Source organism: Prionailurus bengalensis, chromosome D1 (genome assembly GCF_016509475.1).
Source record: "Prionailurus bengalensis isolate Pbe53 chromosome D1, Fcat_Pben_1.1_paternal_pri, whole genome shotgun sequence".
NCBI classification, from domain to species: domain Eukaryota; kingdom Metazoa; phylum Chordata; class Mammalia; order Carnivora; family Felidae; genus Prionailurus; species Prionailurus bengalensis.
Genome location: NC_057346.1, coordinates 13,202,539 through 13,219,678, shown reverse-complemented (window position 1 = coordinate 13,219,678; position 17,140 = coordinate 13,202,539). Strand labels below are relative to the sequence as shown.

At 42.6% G+C, this 17,140-nt stretch overlaps 1 protein-coding gene across 5 annotated transcripts in view; it reads left to right on the top strand.

Moving 5' to 3' along the window:
* The window catches only part of CADM1 (cell adhesion molecule 1), a 326,910-nt gene that overhangs the window by 261,963 nt on the left and 47,807 nt on the right, over positions 1-17,140 (top strand). For all 5 annotated transcript variants that reach the window (XM_043579395.1, XM_043579398.1, XM_043579400.1 and 2 more), the window contains exons 2-5: positions 444-590; positions 2,151-2,303; positions 8,740-8,877; positions 10,811-10,969. In XM_043579395.1, the coding sequence (XP_043435330.1) occupies positions 444-590; positions 2,151-2,303; positions 8,740-8,877; positions 10,811-10,969 (597 nt within the window). The remainder of the gene's footprint in view (positions 1-443; positions 591-2,150; positions 2,304-8,739; positions 8,878-10,810; positions 10,970-17,140) is intronic.

Below are 17,140 nucleotides of genomic sequence, written 5' to 3'. Positions count from 1 at the left end.
CAAGAGAAAGTTATTTACTGAGCCCTCCTCCCCTACTTCTATTAAGTGGTCCCTTGAGTTTTCTGTGAGGCGACCAAAGAGCTTAGCTCAAGGGCGTGTGAGCTGAGGTTGAGTATATGTTTCTCCCCCACTCCATTTGTGACAGCTGCAGCTTCTTAGAGAAGTGAATTCTCTGACCTTTCTGTACCTCTCCAACACACTCCTTAACTGGTATAACATAGCGGAAGCTGGAACGTTGGCATCCCCACTTTTGAGAGCGCGTTGACTCCAGGCTTAGTTGCATTTGGCCCCTGGATCTCTCTGGGATGAGTGAGGGAGCCACACCAGTGTTGCTTCTGGAGTCCATTTTCTAACACACTTCTTGCTTCTCGTTTTAACTGAGCCATGAGCCAAATTTTAATCGATGGAAATTCTTTTCTCCTTTTTTTTTTTTTTTTTTTAAGGCGATGGACAGAATTTGTTTACGAAAGACGTGACAGTGATCGAGGGAGAAGTTGCGACCATCAGCTGCCAAGTCAATAAGAGTGACGACTCTGTGATCCAGCTGCTGAATCCCAACAGGCAGACCATTTATTTCAGGGACTTCAGGCGTAAGTTTCCATCTCAATAGTATTAGATGGCAACTTTTTTTTTCCTACATGTTGTCTTGATAAAGAGATTGCCAAGGCCTCCTTTTCTAAATTTAATGTTAGATGCTTAAAGTTTAGTCAATTCTTCAGAGGGAAGAAGAGACATGCAATCATAATCTTTCTACTTAATAGAAACCTTGAATGGTCCCTTTTAAAAGTAAAGCGGTCTTACTTTGCAATAGGAATTGATTGTAGTAATTCAAGGTGAATTGCAATTGAGTCCCGGACACAACAACTCAAATAGGGTAAGGCAAAGAAAATATAGCATTCTGAAGGGCAATCTGTTTGGTTTGAAGATTGAAGTTTCCAAGGCAATCTGTGCCTATGGAGACAAAACCAAACTCTCCTATCACCATAGCCTCTGGTAGATGGAGGTTACCATGTGCTGGAACCTTACCGAATATGATATCACAGAAGCTAATCATTGAAACTCAATTGTATATCCTAGAAATGGTTCAGATGGATGTCTGAGCTTAGCAAGACCAAGGGTCAGGTCTTTCAAAAAGCTGCTCTTTGAGAACATCGGTACCTCATCAAAGCACATGTAGAGGAACGTCCCTTCCCATCTACTTGTCCCCCTCCTCCCCAACGCCCCAGAACATTCAGGAAGTGTGGAAAGAGTTGATAAACCCAAGGAGCATCTAAGAGGGTGAAGGAAGGTCAAAGGAGAGGAGCTAGTCATTCTTAAAGTGAACTTTGGTCATTATAAATGAATCTAGCCTTTGCCAAAATTAGTAGAAGGACTTTAAAGGTGAATGTTTGAAATGAATGAAAAGCCCACAAACGTTACTTTTGTGGTGACTCTGATTTCCTACTTTATCCTCCTCTGTTTGCTGTTGTGAAGCTGAAGCTGAAGCTGGAAAACTGCAGGCGGGGCCTGAGGCTTTGGGAGGCCCTGGGTCGTGGGCTTCGGGAAGCTTCACCTCCAACCATACCAGATACAAAGATGCATCCAAGTTAAATGCAAATGGGATTGTTTTGTTGTCAGATGTTTTTAAATTGCTTCCATGTTGTTTTTCAAATTACTAATAATGATTTTTGGGGGGTTTCATAATTTGGAAGCACTCCTTTTCAAGGGGAGTACATCCTAGTCCCTGGACGTCCAGAGGATCCTCACAGCCTGCCCTTCCTTCTGTTTTCACTTTGCCGAACTCCAATGGAAAATCTGATACGATTTATGAGCACGTGCTAAAACTGACAGCAAGGAGCACATGTGCGTGTGCGTGGGTGTGGGCGCGTGCCCGCACGTCCGTGTGTTTGCGCGTGCTCTTACACCCGCAGGCCCCATGTGTGTCACTTTCCTTTCGGACAAGGTTATTTGTCTACGTGCAGTTATCGTTGAAGCCCAAAACAGTAATTCAGGAAGCATGAAGAAGTACCCAACAGGTGCACAAAGACTTACTCGATTTTTCTACTCTGTAGCGGCCTTTCCAGTCACCTGACTTCCTCCTCCCCGAGGTAAGGAAAATGGATGGTCCCTCCGCTTCCTCCTAATCACTGCCTCTGTGTTTTGTCTCGCAGCTCTGAAGGACAGCAGGTTTCAGTTGCTGAATTTTTCTAGCAGTGAACTGAAAGTGTCGCTGACAAATGTCTCGATTTCGGATGAAGGAAGATACTTTTGCCAGCTCTACACTGACCCCCCCCAGGAAAGTTACACCACAATCACAGTGCTGGGTAAGAGACGCGTGGGGCGCGTCCCGGGAAACCGAGTGGGGTGGCCCTTACTACCGATGGCTTCCAGCAACAAGGAAAAGGTTAATGGTTAATGTTGTTGCTGTTCAAGCCTGTTTTAGGAAGAATCACCACCCATCTTGCTGACTTTAAAAAACAGCCTCTTTTACCAAACACTCTAAGGAATGGCAATCAGCGGTCTTTATAGATTCCATGTGTTCTTGGGCTTGAACCCTCAAGCTTCAGAAGCAAAGATCAAGAGAATTTAGAGCCCTCCGATGAGTCACTCACCACATGAAATGTCGTTGCTTCTAACTACCGGGATTTTTTTTTTTTCTTCTGTTCAGGGAAGGAGGAGATGGGCTACCACATCTCTACCCCGTGGCAGAGCGCGGTTATAAAACCCGCTTAATGATTCTTTCTTCTGACTTACATCTCATTTAGTATTGTTGATCTCCTTATCTTTGGCTTTCCTCACTGCCTTGTGTATTGCTTATGCTCTAGATTATGCTGTAAAAATCATACCCCATGAACACACACTTTGCCACAAATTGCAACCGTTGGACATAAAAGAATTAAGAGTTTCTAGGGAGAGAAGGCTGATAATAAGCAAGGACTGTTGACAGGCTGCTAAGAACACCTCTAGTGAGTTGAATGTCTTCAGTTATGATCACCAGATTGTGACTTTCTGGAAATTCCCAGTAGCTACGTTTCCCTATTTATATTTTGATACAGTCAGCAGATATCCCTGTGTTGAAGATGGCCTGAGTTAGTCACCTTTTTTAGACAAAGCTGTATACCAGGGCATAATACCAGCTGATGTGGATTTTTGAAACTGAGTTTTCAAGGACGTTCGCTCTAACATGAGGCAAGATCTCTGATTTACACCTTCAGAAAGATCATGAATCAAAGTCTATTTGAGGCGGCAGAGTGCAGGTTTTCGGTGTAATGATATGAAGATTAGAAGGAAAGATAAACATGAAGGACGTTTTTGCTTGGTGTGTGTGAACATATATGTATTTATGGATTTACGCGTGGAGCTGCTGCCCCGTTACTTTGTTTAAACACAGCTGTAGACGGGAAAATACATTTTTTTTTTTTTATCCATTAAACTAAAACATGTTCCTAGCACTTACATACATGTTCTCGGTAAGAGGAACACTGATTTCAGGAAGTCACGTTTCATGTCAGGTCATGCAGTTTCTAACGTGGTCTGTGTTTAACGGTGGATGGCTTTAACGGCTTTCAGAGGTACATGTCTGTCTTTAATTCTAGCCTTAACCCGTATGAGACCTGTAGAAATAAGCATGGAAGGATGACTGTTTTCGTATTGTGCGAAATCACATACATGCACTTGAAGTGTTCTGTCCACCTCATTGTTCAGAAGTATTTGAAAACACTGTTGGCTTTTTGGAGTAAGTCATTGGCTGCACAGACTCCAAACTGACCATCCGCCCATCGACCCGTCATCGTTTCTGGCCTTTCCACAAGAGTAACAGCAACAGAAGGGAATGAACTTGCAGCATTTTGAGTTTTCAGGATATTTTTCTACGTATACCTTTAAACACGACTATCTCACAGAGAGAAATGATAATAACAGAGACTAGCCATCTTGCCCCACTCACAAAGCACACGGGTAAGAATCTAGAATCACAGACCTTGAAACAGACCCCACTGTTCTGGCTCACATCCTTTGTGCCTTCTGGCCTAGGTTGTTCTTAATAAAATCCCAAATGCTGCCGTTTCAAGATTTTTCCCCAAAGGTGCACATCTTTTGTTTTCAGGAGCATAGCTGGCCACAGGCAAGCAGTGACTGCCTGTCAGTTTCCAGTATCTGGTACATTTGTTCTCAGACCCACTGGATCGGGCCCGTTTGACTGAATATGCCCAGTGGTTCGGAGTCAGCACAACGGCACTAGACTTTTGAGAGGCATTTATGCCTATAATCCTTCTGGAGGTCTGATTATTCTAGAGGTAATAGGCTCCTGCTTATATTGTGTGGAAGCATTAACTTAAACATACTTGAAAGTAACACTAGTTGATGCTCTCGCTGCAGATATTATGTGTTCATTTAATATTCTTACCATTGAATTGACTGTAGGATTCTTTGACGGAGTGAAATTGTTGTCATCAGTGTTTGAGTCTTTCATATTCCAAAATCTGACAATTTTCACTGGTACTCATCTATTCAAACCTTTTTTCTAAGGTTTAGAATTTTCAGATATTCGAATGAATGAAGAGTGATCTATTAGCGTCTTTGTTTCTATCCATGCTTCTCTGAAAAGGACTCCATATAGGTACTCACACGGCTGTCTACCTTCTCGTTGAGTGGAAGACACTGCTTTTAGTGCATGTGCCTATTAGTTGTTGGAAGCATTCAGGAAAACCTTCAGCATAATTCTAAGAGCTCAGAGGTGGTTCTTTGTTGGTTACTATGATGCATATTTATGTTATCCGTGTAAAAACTGAAAACCCTCCAATGATACTCTGCATGCATTTGGGTGCCTTGTAGGATATCCACTCACTTCTTACACTTGTGTGAGTTGGTTCCTTTCGTAGTACAGGACTCTCTTTATACCAGTATTCAGGGAAACAGTGGCCCGAGAAATAGAATACACCGCTTTAAGATAAATATAGTTACTGATAATAGTAGCTAATATTATTACAGTCCTGTCCTTTTAAGATTAGTGTTCACTCTTAAGATTCCAGGAACAGAAGAACCTAATTATTTAAAAGGGTTTGGGAGTGAGATTTCACATACTGATCAGCTTTAAGACTCCTCTTTTGTTGTAATTAACGTGTGACTCATCTTGATATTGCGGATTTTTTTTTTTAATGTTGTAGGCGTTGATGTTTATAATGAGCACTCTTATAGATTTGAGGTTAGCTAAGAAGAACCTTGACATTTCTTTGCTATTTTCTAGTATTTCCCTTCTGTGATTTTCATTCAGGTTTTCATCTGTATGCACCTCCTTACATACATCTTTGGTTATTTTCATTAATGGCTGCAGGCAGTTTTTACTAAATGTGTCTGTTTAGCGGAGCATGTATAAGTGTATTCTCTGGTTAGTAGCAGTTTTAATTCATTTTTTGTATAAATGGATTTTTATACTTTACTAACCACTTTTGTATTAGAGTAGACGTTATGGAGTTAAAGGGAGAACGGGGGACAATTAACAGACCAAAATAAACTTTAAGTTTTTCTTGCCCTGCACCATTTTTTCAGAAACCCTTAAATTGCCTCATTTATATTTTCCAAAGCTTTCTTGCTTTTGAAAAAAAAAATCAGAGAGAAGTCACCTCTATTACTGATATCAATAAACCATTAGGACTCATATGATCATATTTGATTTTATGTTTGTAAACCACACGACTCCCACTGTACTTGACTGTTTTCTTCTTCTCATATTCGTAAAGTCAGAAATCCTGGCCACAATCTTAAGAACATTGTGGACTTGGAAAAAAAAAATCACTCCACTCTCTCAGGATGCTCTTCTCCACACTAAACGAGTCCTTTATTCTTCTGCACTGGTCCTGTTTTCCCAGACTTGGGAAATTTTCCATATGTGTACCTTAGCCACAAAGTTAGGTGACGTCAGCTCTTCAGGAAGATAACCCTAGGAGACAGCGCTGCATCACCCTGAAGGGTTAGGGAACTTCACGGTATATCTGCTGCGGAAGAGGAAGAGTTAGCAGGGACCATGTCAAACACTAGTAATCCAGATGAGGGTCTCTTTGCTGCTGGTCAGACTCTCAACCTCCAAAGAAAATCTAAGAGGCATTGGTAAGTATTCCTCTGGCCTCATTTATACCTGCCCTTTTCCAGCTCCTTCTTTTGAACCAGCAGACATTACTGGTAATGTGGAAAGAGCACGCCATCGTCTCCATGACCGTCTCCATCTTGCAGAGAGAATACCGCTGAAGAACACCTAGTGACGGTTAGGAGAAGCCTGTGATGAGCGGAGCTAAAGCTGTCTTCAGGCTCAGCATGAACAAGGAGAGTGTGGAGGAAAGATACTCAGGAACACACAGAAAGCAAATACCCGACAAAGCCTGTGTTGGAGGCTGGGTGTCATTGAGACTTGACAGCAGTACGTGCCGCAGCCTTTTTAACTACTCCTGGGTCTCTTCCCATCAAGATCCCCAGGTTACCACAGAGCGAGCCTTAAGGGTTTCCTCCACAAAGTTGTGCACACAAGCTGGAATGCAGCTGACTCCATTCTGTAGTAACTTCTAGGAAAGAGAACGCTATCTATCCGCCCTCTTTGTCGTGGCCGAAGAGAACCGCTTTCCTTGAGTCTCCGCTACTCAGTTTGAATTTCCTTAAACTGAGGAATATCTCTTCAGTTAGTTTCTCATTGGGAATCATCGCGTATGGCAACATCAGAAATCACTTTTAGTTTTGTCTGAACCTTGACAAGAATTCTCATTCGACTTTGATTCCTCCATCTGTAGGGGGACTTTCCCGCGTCTTTTACTCTTTGGCGTTTTATCTTAGCGCCTCTTACCTTTGTTCCTCCTAGCTCACCGAGATCTTATTTTCTCTAGGCTTGGGCAGCCTTCTCCTCTGACATTTGCTCTAACAATAGCATTTTGTTTCAATATCCCTATGATACTGCACTTAGAATTGGATAGTATTTGTTGGTCCTAAACATCCAGTCTCTGTGTATTCTCTATCAACCATCTAGGTGCGTGATGAAAATCCATTAACTGTCCTGATTGTCATCTGGCAAGAATATCTCTGTTAAGGAAATAGCTAGCTGAAGTCGTCCCATTTACTTTTGTAACTGCTTTTCTGTGTCTCTTAAAATGCTGGCAGATGTGCAATTCCAAATTGGATGTTAGACTCTCTCTCTTTCTGCTTATTATTTATTTATTTATGTATTTACGTATTTATTTATGTATTTATCTATTAGCGTAAGCAAGGGTAGTTTTTGGCCACGTTTAACTACCCACTTGGGCCATATCACTTGGGCGACACATCCAGTTGAGCAAATGTGTTCTTTTCCTTTTACACGGGGAACAAAGAAGAGGCCTGGTTTTGCTCTAATAGTTACCCCTCCACACACACCCCCTACACACTGTCTTGCTGAGAAACATACGCAACATGTCTGTTTCCTTTTCTGTCGTTCTCGGTAGGAATTTTAAGGGCTTCAGTTCAGTGTAAAAGTCTTCCCGTACACAGAATTTTACATTGGGCTGGAACAGTTGGAAATCCCAAATACGTGGTTTAATCCCATAATTTATGGAAGCGGTATCAGAGATTTATTATTCAACTTGATCATCGGGATGGCATGTTTATACATATTTAATTTCTTGTTTCTCTTCTGAGTTGAGAAACTTATTAATCATAAGTCTCAGAACTGTCTTTGCTTATTCATGGTGGTCAGGGCACATAGTCTTAGATTCACTCTCCTGAATTCAGTATTCTTACTGATTTTTATTTCAAGAAGCTCAGTCTTGAGGTAAGGTCGCACCTTATGCAAAGTTTCACTGCCAACTCAGCTCCAAACAAGATAACGTAGTTTCTTCACCATCCCCATCATCTTACATACTCTGGACTTGATATTCAGCATTGTAGCCCTAAAATATTTTATCCTGACCATCTTATTCCATATGCTCTAGTGTGTTTTAAAAAGAGTGGCTTTAATTCTCATGTATAAAGTTGACTTGTAAGCACTTAATAGTCTTGTTCACCTCTGCTGTCTAAAATCTGGAGCATGAGATTTCAGAACGTGGGAAAATGACGTGGGAAAATGCAAATTAACTGGCATTTCCTATATTACTGCCTCTTCATAGCCACTGGTTTTTTACCATGCCATCCATTGGAGGTCATGATTGCATTCTGGTGCTCTATGAATATTTTTAACTGAATGCAACTGGGTCCGAGGCACAACTTTTCTACGTATATTTATGGTGAGTGATTGTTTTAAGGGACTCCAGGTCTTTGATTCCAAAGCTGGTTGTCTTTGGAATCTTTTATATGAAGATTGAAATCCAAGGGTTCAGTTCAAGGAGAAGCAGTCCTTTCACATCCTTCCAGATAAGGATGATAATTTCAATAGAGTTTACTCATCTTACGTTTGTATCTACTTCCTGTTCAATTTTCTAATAACCGATTGACAGCTCATCTGATACCTACATTGTTACAGCTTGGTCATTGAAAAGTTAGGGGAATGGGAGAATGGGCATTTTTTATAAGGTGACTTTAGGAGAGAAATTCTAAACTCACAACTCGTGCATGATATGATTCACCTTGTTTGATAATGGCTTTGTACTTCTTTTTTCCCCTCTGGTAGTGGTTTGTTTTAAATTCCCATCAGGAACGTCCGTTATTTGTCTCCTCTTTTTGTTAGCAGTGGTGCTAGTTTCTAATGAAAAGAAGGCCATGTGCAGAAATGGATTCTGTGTTTAAAAAGCGCACATGTTTAATTTGTAGTCCCACCACGCAATCTGATGATCGATATCCAGAAAGACACCGCCGTGGAAGGCGAGGAGATCGAAGTCAACTGCACCGCCATGGCCAGCAAACCAGCCACGACTATCAGGTGGTTCAAAGGGAACAAGGAGCTAAAAGGTGAGGCGCGGGCTGCCCCTGTTGGTGGGCACCTGATTCCTGCAAGGGCATCTACCTTTGTGGAAATGCAAGATAAATGCAAAACATGCCCCTAAAACAGAAATATCCATATAAGTGTGGTTTATAATCAATTGCTAAATGCATCTGAAGCCAAAGCCTAAGGGCACTTTATTGAATCTAATGCATATCCTCCTTACGTGGTTTGAGGGTTTGTGGTGATACGTGTTCCTGGATATTTACTCCAACGCTCAGAAAGAACTAGACTTATACACCAGAACTCTTTAGACCGGGAAGAGGTGTTAGAGGGGTCACTGAACTCAGGTTCTCATTTACCCTGTGACCCAGGGTGGGTCAGAACCCCAATTTCTCATGTTACACATTAAAAAAAAAAAAAGTCTAACAGCCTTCATGCTGAACTCCAGGTCATTCTAACATGCCTCACCGCACTGTCCGCTCACGGACCATGTGCTTTCCTGCAGGGACGGCTCTGCCAAGTGGACTAAGAATTTTATCTTCACTGTGAATCTGCAGGCCCCCCTTCTCTCATGGCACCTGTGCTTCAGTTGCCCGTTTCACCAGCCCGTTCTTTTGCCAAGTTCCCAGTTTGTGACAGCAGCACAGGCAGATCCTGCAAACATCTGCCACCTTCGTCATCGCCGTGGCCACAGCCCGTCCCCTATTTGACCCTTAAGTGTCAGTCATCCTGAGTTGTAGGTACATGTCGGCATTCTTATCCCTTTCCAAGTAGTCTCCGGGGGCTAACCTCCTCTGGTCATTGGACAGAAATGCTAGCTGTGTGCCGCAGTTTCTGCTAAAATGGGGATATTAATATTACAGATTTTATGGGATTCTTAGGAAGATGAAATGAGTGAATGTTTGTAAAGCTTGTAGCTGGTATCTGGGACAAGGTAAGTGCTCTGTATGTGCTTGTTAAATAAATCAGGAGTGCCAGGAAGAAAAGAATAAGCCCTTTTAGAAAGGGGATATAAAAATCTATATCTAGAAAGAGATAAATCTATATATAACGGCTTAAGTTTCAAAAAGCTTGCTCTGTTTTAATCTCCTATTTCCTAGGTAGGGTTTTGGAAGGAAGGAGTTTCTCATTTCCCCTCTGCTTTTCTAAGTGAATTGAGCCATTAAATGTGTACCAATAAATACAAAACATTAAAAGAAAGTTAATGGTGCGCTATGTCCCGGGGAGTGCTGAGTTCAGGAAAGGGGCCACGTTGGCCTATTCATCCCATCCGGAAGCCTCCTCCCTCCTTTTCTGGGTGTTCTTGGACATGTCTCCCATCTGGCCCGAAGCCTGTATCTGACTTTGCTCTACCCACCGCCACTACATTTTCTGTGGTCTTCCAAAAGTCTCAGAGTTGAAACATTTCAATTACAATTTCAATTATGTAAATCCATTTAGTTACTTTCCCTCCTAATTGTTGCTGATGGGGTGGGCAGAGGGGCTTGTTTATATCTCTATTCCTGATTGAATTACTTAGGAGATTTGGATGATGTCCTGGAATTTTTAAACCGCACGACAGCCTACTAGACGTTTCAAGTTCAGATGGTTGTAGGGGTGAAAAGCGCTTCTCTTTTCCTCCTCCAAAACGCCGTCAGCAGTCAGATGGCACGGTGGTTCAACTTTCAGCTGCCTTTTGGTGGGAGGTTTTAAGCTAGAAGACGCATATGTGATACAGTTAAATTAAAATAGTATGTATTATGTGGGGTTGCAATACATCTTACCTACTATCCTGCAAGGTTGAAAAGTAGGAAGTTATCATTTTATCCGTGATCTACCCACAGCTTACCCTGCCCCAGGTGACTTCCATCCCCTTTGTTAAAATGGCGATGGTGGGGCAGGCGAGCAGTGGGGAATATATAAAATCGGGGTGATAGAAATTCACTCGACTGAGGTCTCGGTGTATCCTGTGTCCCCCAGGCAAATCGGAGGTGGAGGAGTGGTCAGACATGTACACTGTGACGAGCCAGCTGATGCTGAAGGTTCACAAGGAGGATGATGGGGTCCCAGTGATCTGCCAGGTAGAGCACCCTGCCGTGACCGGAAACTTGCAGACGCAGCGGTACCTGGAAGTACAGTGTGAGTACCTGCCAGTGCGCTCGGGGCTGCCTTAACCAGGCACCAGAGAAGGCGTGCCTTATAAGCAGCGGTGATTTCTCTCTCACAGCCCTGGAGGCCTGAAAGTCCAAGATGAAGGCCAGCCAGCATGGTTCTGTTCAGGAGAAAGCCCTTTTCCTGGCTCTCAGCCACCGCCTTCTCGCTGCGTCCTCGTGGGGCGGAAGCGGCTAGAGCCCTAGCTGGGGGCTGCTTTCCAAGGTCCGAGGACACTGATCCCGTGCGTGAGGCTCCACCCTCAGGACCTGAGCGCGCACGCGCGTCCCAAAGGCCCCGCCTCCTCAGAGCCTCAACAGCGGGCATTGCGACTTCGACAGCCGGGTTTGGGGAGGGCGGGACACACAGGTTCAAACCGCAGCGGTACCCGAGTATTTTATACCGAGAACGCAGAGGAGCAGTTGCCTGGAAACATTTCAGAAGCCATTTATTGAATACATATGTTTTATATAGTGTAGAGTTTATATCTTGTTGTCTTAGTAGTAAAATAATCAAAGGATTATTTTCCTGAAACGCTGCCATATTATCGAGTGCCAATGAGGATTTTCAAAATACTGCGTTTAACCCAAATGCAAAACTTTAAGATGATCCCAATCTGTTCTACCACATGACTTAATTAATTGCCTTTTGTGAATATTGACTGTAATCATTCCTTTGTGAACTTTACAGCCTAAGGTGATCCCTCCCACTTTCTTGGCCCCATCAGAAGTACTGAATTTTCTTTCTTTTTTTTTTTTTTTTTTTTTTTATAGAGGGGCTTTTATTCCCATTCTGCATCAGCATGTCGTTTTACATTGCACATTCTCTTCCATTTTCAGCTTAAAGTGTAGCAATGAGTTTAAAAGTGGAACTCTTTGAGATCAGTGCCACCATCTCAGTAGCTTCGTCAATAGCAGCTAGATCGTGGTGAGTGGGGTTGTCTCCTCACCGTGCCCGATGAACTCCGGATGCTCCCCTTGTTTTCCCTCTGTACTCTTCCGCTTGCCAAAATGTTTTCTGCACAAAACCATCCTTGCAGCAAAGTTGCGACCAAGTGGCCAACTTCTCACTTTTTTTTTTTTTTTATCAGGGAGCTTCTGTAACTGAGAGGCCTGTGAAAAACTTGCAGGTGATATGTGAATGTACATCGTGGAAATGCTGTTAAGAGTTTGGTTGGAAACGGAGTGACGGGGGGGGGGGGGGGTGGTCTGATAGACGCAAAGCATTACCACCTGTGAATCCATCCGTTCGTTTGCTAGAGCCACTCTAATAAATTACCGCAAACTTGGTGGCTTAGAACAACACATCTATTTTCTCATGGTTCTAGAGGGCAGGTATCTAAAATCGAACGGTTGACAGGGCCACACTCCCTCAAAAGGCTCCAGGAGAAAAGGCTTCCTTGTCTTTTCTGGTTTCTGGGGGCCCCAATATTCCCTGATCTGTGGCTGCCTCTTTCCAGTCTCTTGCATTGCCTCGACACAGCCTTCTCTTCTCTGCATGTCTCTTGTAAGGACACTTGCTGTGGGAGTTAGTGCCCACCCTGCTAATCCAGAATGGTCCCATCTCACGATCCTGAACTTGATTACATCCGCAAAGACCTCTTTTTCCAAGTAAGGTCGCATTCGCAGGCTCCGGGGTTAGGACCTGGGCCTATCTTTTGGGGGCCACAGTTCAGCCCACTACGGTCTCCATCACATGTTTGAATTGCCCGAGCCAAACAGGGGCCGGGAAAAGGTATAAAAAGTTGCTCCTAAGACACCGATCTCATTCTCAACCTTTTCCTGCTCTGTGAGTTGGGCTCAATTTAACATTACATAATGCAGGTTTTTCTTGTTAATTCATCTCATCTCCTTCATTATGTAGCTTCATTATGGGCATCATGCTTATAATTTTCATATCACTAAAACTATTGTGGTGTAATGTCCCTATAATGGGAAAACAGAAATGATCAGATATTATCTAAATTGGCAGATAGTAGATATCTTGTGACTTTGTTAATATGTAATTCATTTAAGCAAACTTAATATCCATTAACTTTCCTTGTAGGGGCCCATTAGCTTTAATAATACATTAACTCCTTTGTGAAACCTGACTAGAAGTTCACCCAGTCCCCACCCCTAAACTCTTTCCGGGTCCCCAGAGTGTCTTTGTCTTCCGTGTCCTGTAGATTCAAGAGAGGTTTGTCCTTCTAGGAAAAGGAATAGAGCTCCCTCTCTGAATCCATTTGACTGACTTCAGTCTTACAGAGTACCGCGGGCCCTCCACCAGAGGGAAGTGACCAGTGCCTTCCAAAAATGAAGACACGCCTGTCTATCGCTTGTGAATTCTAACATGGCACCCTCGTATAGGAGGCTGGGTTTATTATTATTATTATTATTGTTGTTATTATTATTATCCAAAGTGAACCACACAGGCATTTTACTGTTGATACTTCCCTTTACAGAATGTATATAAAGAGAAAGGCTTTTTGCATAAAAGAAGGTTAAGAGTTATCAACCATTATATTGATCTGAATGGGAATTTAGAGTCTGGTTTGGCATCTTAAATAAGACTCTGTGCTCAAGAAAGTCACCTGACAGTTCACTACCCTCCATTCCTGGAGCGTTACTGACTACTTGGCAGAGTCAGCTAGGAATTCCTTAAGTAGCTCCTTCAAACACGACTGGAATTCTCTACCTCATTTCCTACCAGCTTTCCTCTCCTGAACACCAGCAGCTGTGCGATAACGCAAAAGCCTCCTGCCTCAAATGCCTAAGGCACTCAGTCATTGGGCGCTAAAGCTCTGTCAGTCATTGGCCAGCACTTGGTGGTTTAACCCCATCTCTCTCTGCAGACAGGCAGCCCCGTGTCTTGATGGCAGTGAGAAAAGAAGAGATACTTAAGTACATGAGATTCAGCAGCCAGTCTGCATGCATGTGGAATTATTTGAGATCTTCTATGAGGAGTTACATTAGACCCTCACTTTTTAATTGGCCCAAACCCTTAAAGTCAGCAGCTCTTAACCTTCTTAAAAGCCCTTTAAAGGTCCCCTAAACCTTGGGGCGTCTGGGAGGCCCAGCAGGTTAAGTGGCCAACTTCAGCTCAGGTCATGATCTCATGGTCCGTGAGCTTGAGCCCCGCGTCAGGCTCTGTGCTGACAGCTCAGAGCCTGGAGCCTGCTTCGGATTCTCTGTCTCCCTCTCTCTCTGCCTCTCCCCCCTCTCAAAAATAAATAAACATTAAAATAATAAATAAATAAATAAATACAAATACAAATCCCGTAGACCTGGAAAAGAGGAACAAAATTACATATTCACCACGTTTTGCTTACAATTTAAGGAGTCCATTTATCCTAAAGACTTATCCTAACTTCATTGATTCAAGGACCAGTTTTCTTCCCATATCCACAGGTCATCTGTGCCTTTACCTCATTTAGAATTTGTCTTTAAGGGGCAACTGCGTGGCTCAGTTGGTTAAGCGTCTGACTTTGGCTCAGATCATGATCTCACTGTGAATGCCAGCCCTGCGTCAGGCTGTGCGCTGACTGCTCAGAGCCTGCTTCAGGTACTCTGTCCCTCTCGCTCTTTGCCCCTCCCATGCACTCGCTCGCTCTCTCTCTAAAAAATAAGCATTTAAAAATTAATAAAAAAATGGGATGCCTGGGTGGCTCAGTCGGTTGAGCATCCGACTTTGGCTTAGGTCATGATCTCCCAGTTCGTGGGTTCAAGTCCTGCATCAGGCTCTGTGCTGACAGCTCAGAGCCTGGAGCCTGCTTCAGCCTCTGTGTCTCCCTCGCTCTCTGCCCCTCCCTTGCTCATGCTCTTTCTCTCTCTGTCTCTCAAAAATAAATAAATGTTAAATTTAAAAAAAGAAAAAATAAACAAGTAAATAATAATAATAATAATAATAATAATAAAGAATTTGCCTTTAAGTTACTCTATCACTTTTCCCTAACAAAGACCTGTGTAAAAATATCTATCAAGTTAGGATTTTTATTTGCTATATGTATTTTGTTTAATAAACATCACAGCAAATATATAGCTATTATTTTTTAATGTCCTTTTCTTTGCTACCTAAAACAATTCCTGATGATAACAGTTATAAGCATTAGGTTATTACCATGAAATACTGAGCTTGTCCATGAACCTCAGATTAAGCATTGCTGTTTTCTGGGTAAATAGGACTACCTTGCTGGGGAAATGTGACCTAATGGAGTTGGTATTAAATATACCCACTTGGTTCAGTCCTGACCCATTTTGTTACATGAAGCCTTATGGAAACCTTTTCTACCTCATCAAAGACAAATGGGTATTAGTCAGGATATGAACAGGGTTAAATGGCAGATAATGGATTTGAATTCTATATAAATTATGTTCTTTTAAGAAATTACTCTTAGGGGCGCCTGGGTGGCTCAGTCGGTTAAGCGTCCGACTTCAGCTCAGGTCGTGATCTCGCAGTCCGTGGGTTCGAGCCCCGCGTCGAGCTCTGTGCTGACAGCTCAGAGCCTGGAGCCTGCTTCGGATTCTGTGTCTCCCTCTCTCTCTGACCCTCACCCGTTCATGCTCTCTCTCTGTCTCAAAAATAAATAAACGTTAAAAAAAAACAAAGAAATTACTTTTAAAAAAGGAAATAATGAACACCTACATTGTATGTCACTAGATAGCTTACCCTAAGTATGGTGGGGAAAGGAGGAGGGGTGAGATAGAGTGCTACCATATTGTACAGAAGACCAGGCTCGAGCTGCAACTTGGAATCGCTTTCGTCTTGTGGATTTAAGTCCTAATTAATTGAACACAGAGTCTTGCAGTGTTTGTTTGTTAGGACCCTTATTTGTGGTACCAGGAGAAATTGGTGTGCCCAATTATGTGAAAAATCAGCCAGATGTGTATGCTGTCATACTTTTAATAATCTTTAAGTTTGTGGTGAGTACAGATATTAATTGTGTAGTATGCATTGAAGTGATTAACATCAATGTAATTTATCATCTGGAGATTTCTGAACATAAATAAATGAGTTGTTTTGTTCAGCAAGGTGTTGACCCCTTCAGAATTAGTGAATTAAAGCCCCCCCCCTCTTTTTTATTATAAATATGAAAGGCACCACAATCAGCCAAGTGTTCAGTTATTTGATTTTCTGGGGCATTAGCCACTCTTGTTTGTGACATTTCCCTGTTGGGTGCTCGTTTGCAAGCTCATTAATAAGGTTTTCTCATAGGAACGTTGCCGGGAATGACGAACATACAGTAGGGCTCTTAGTTTTGTAGCTTTCATTGTGAGCCTCAGCAAGGATACAGCAGCAGCACGCAGTTAAATGTTTAAAACAGAAAATAATTATGCACGGAAGCTGGCATTCAAAGCTCTCCTGCCTTAGATGTGAGGCAGAGAACAGTTTTGCCTTTTAATGTTCTGAGCTATATGACCCTAAATTCTTTCTGCGCGTTTTTTTTCCTTCCGCGTGTCTGTGTACGTAGCGTTGCTCAAATGTACAACACGGTTGATTATAGCGGAGCATGGCACAATTGTGGCACGGTTAGTGGAGCTTCAGATCTGCAGGAACGTACTCTTGTCAAATAAAAGCCTGTTTAAAGGAGAACAGTTCACTGTCTGAGCGTTAAAAGAAAACTGTTTAAATAGCATCAAGGTGGCAACACATAGCGACGTAAGCTGGCAATTCAAAGAGGATCTGTGACCCTCGGTATGGAATTCAGATTGCCGTGCAAAGCGGGAAAAGCCTCACTCTGGACTGAGGTGAATCCGCTCTCTTGAATCGCTGCCGTGTGTCCTTTGCTTTCTCCCATCACAGCCTTGCTCTTTAAAATGTTTTGCAAAAATCCTCATCTTGTAAGGGTTTTGTGTGTGTACATATTTTTAAAAAAGAAGAAGAAGAAGAAGAGAGAGAAAGAAATTGAGATGAGTTTTGAAAGGGAGAATGAAAACAAAGACTATAGAAATGGATGTTTGAATAACTTCCCTCCTCTGATTATCATCTGATGGTTCATCGGGTACGTAGGCATCATTTTCAAAATGAGTTTTATTGACTCCCTATAGGCAGATAGTTTGTAAATCCATATTCCTGTTCATCCAAGATCCAGGGAAGGCTAGATTTCTTCTTTCATTCCCTTGATTGGGGGAAAATTGGGCATTGAGGGGATGATCAAAACCTGTTCTTTATCTGTGCCAA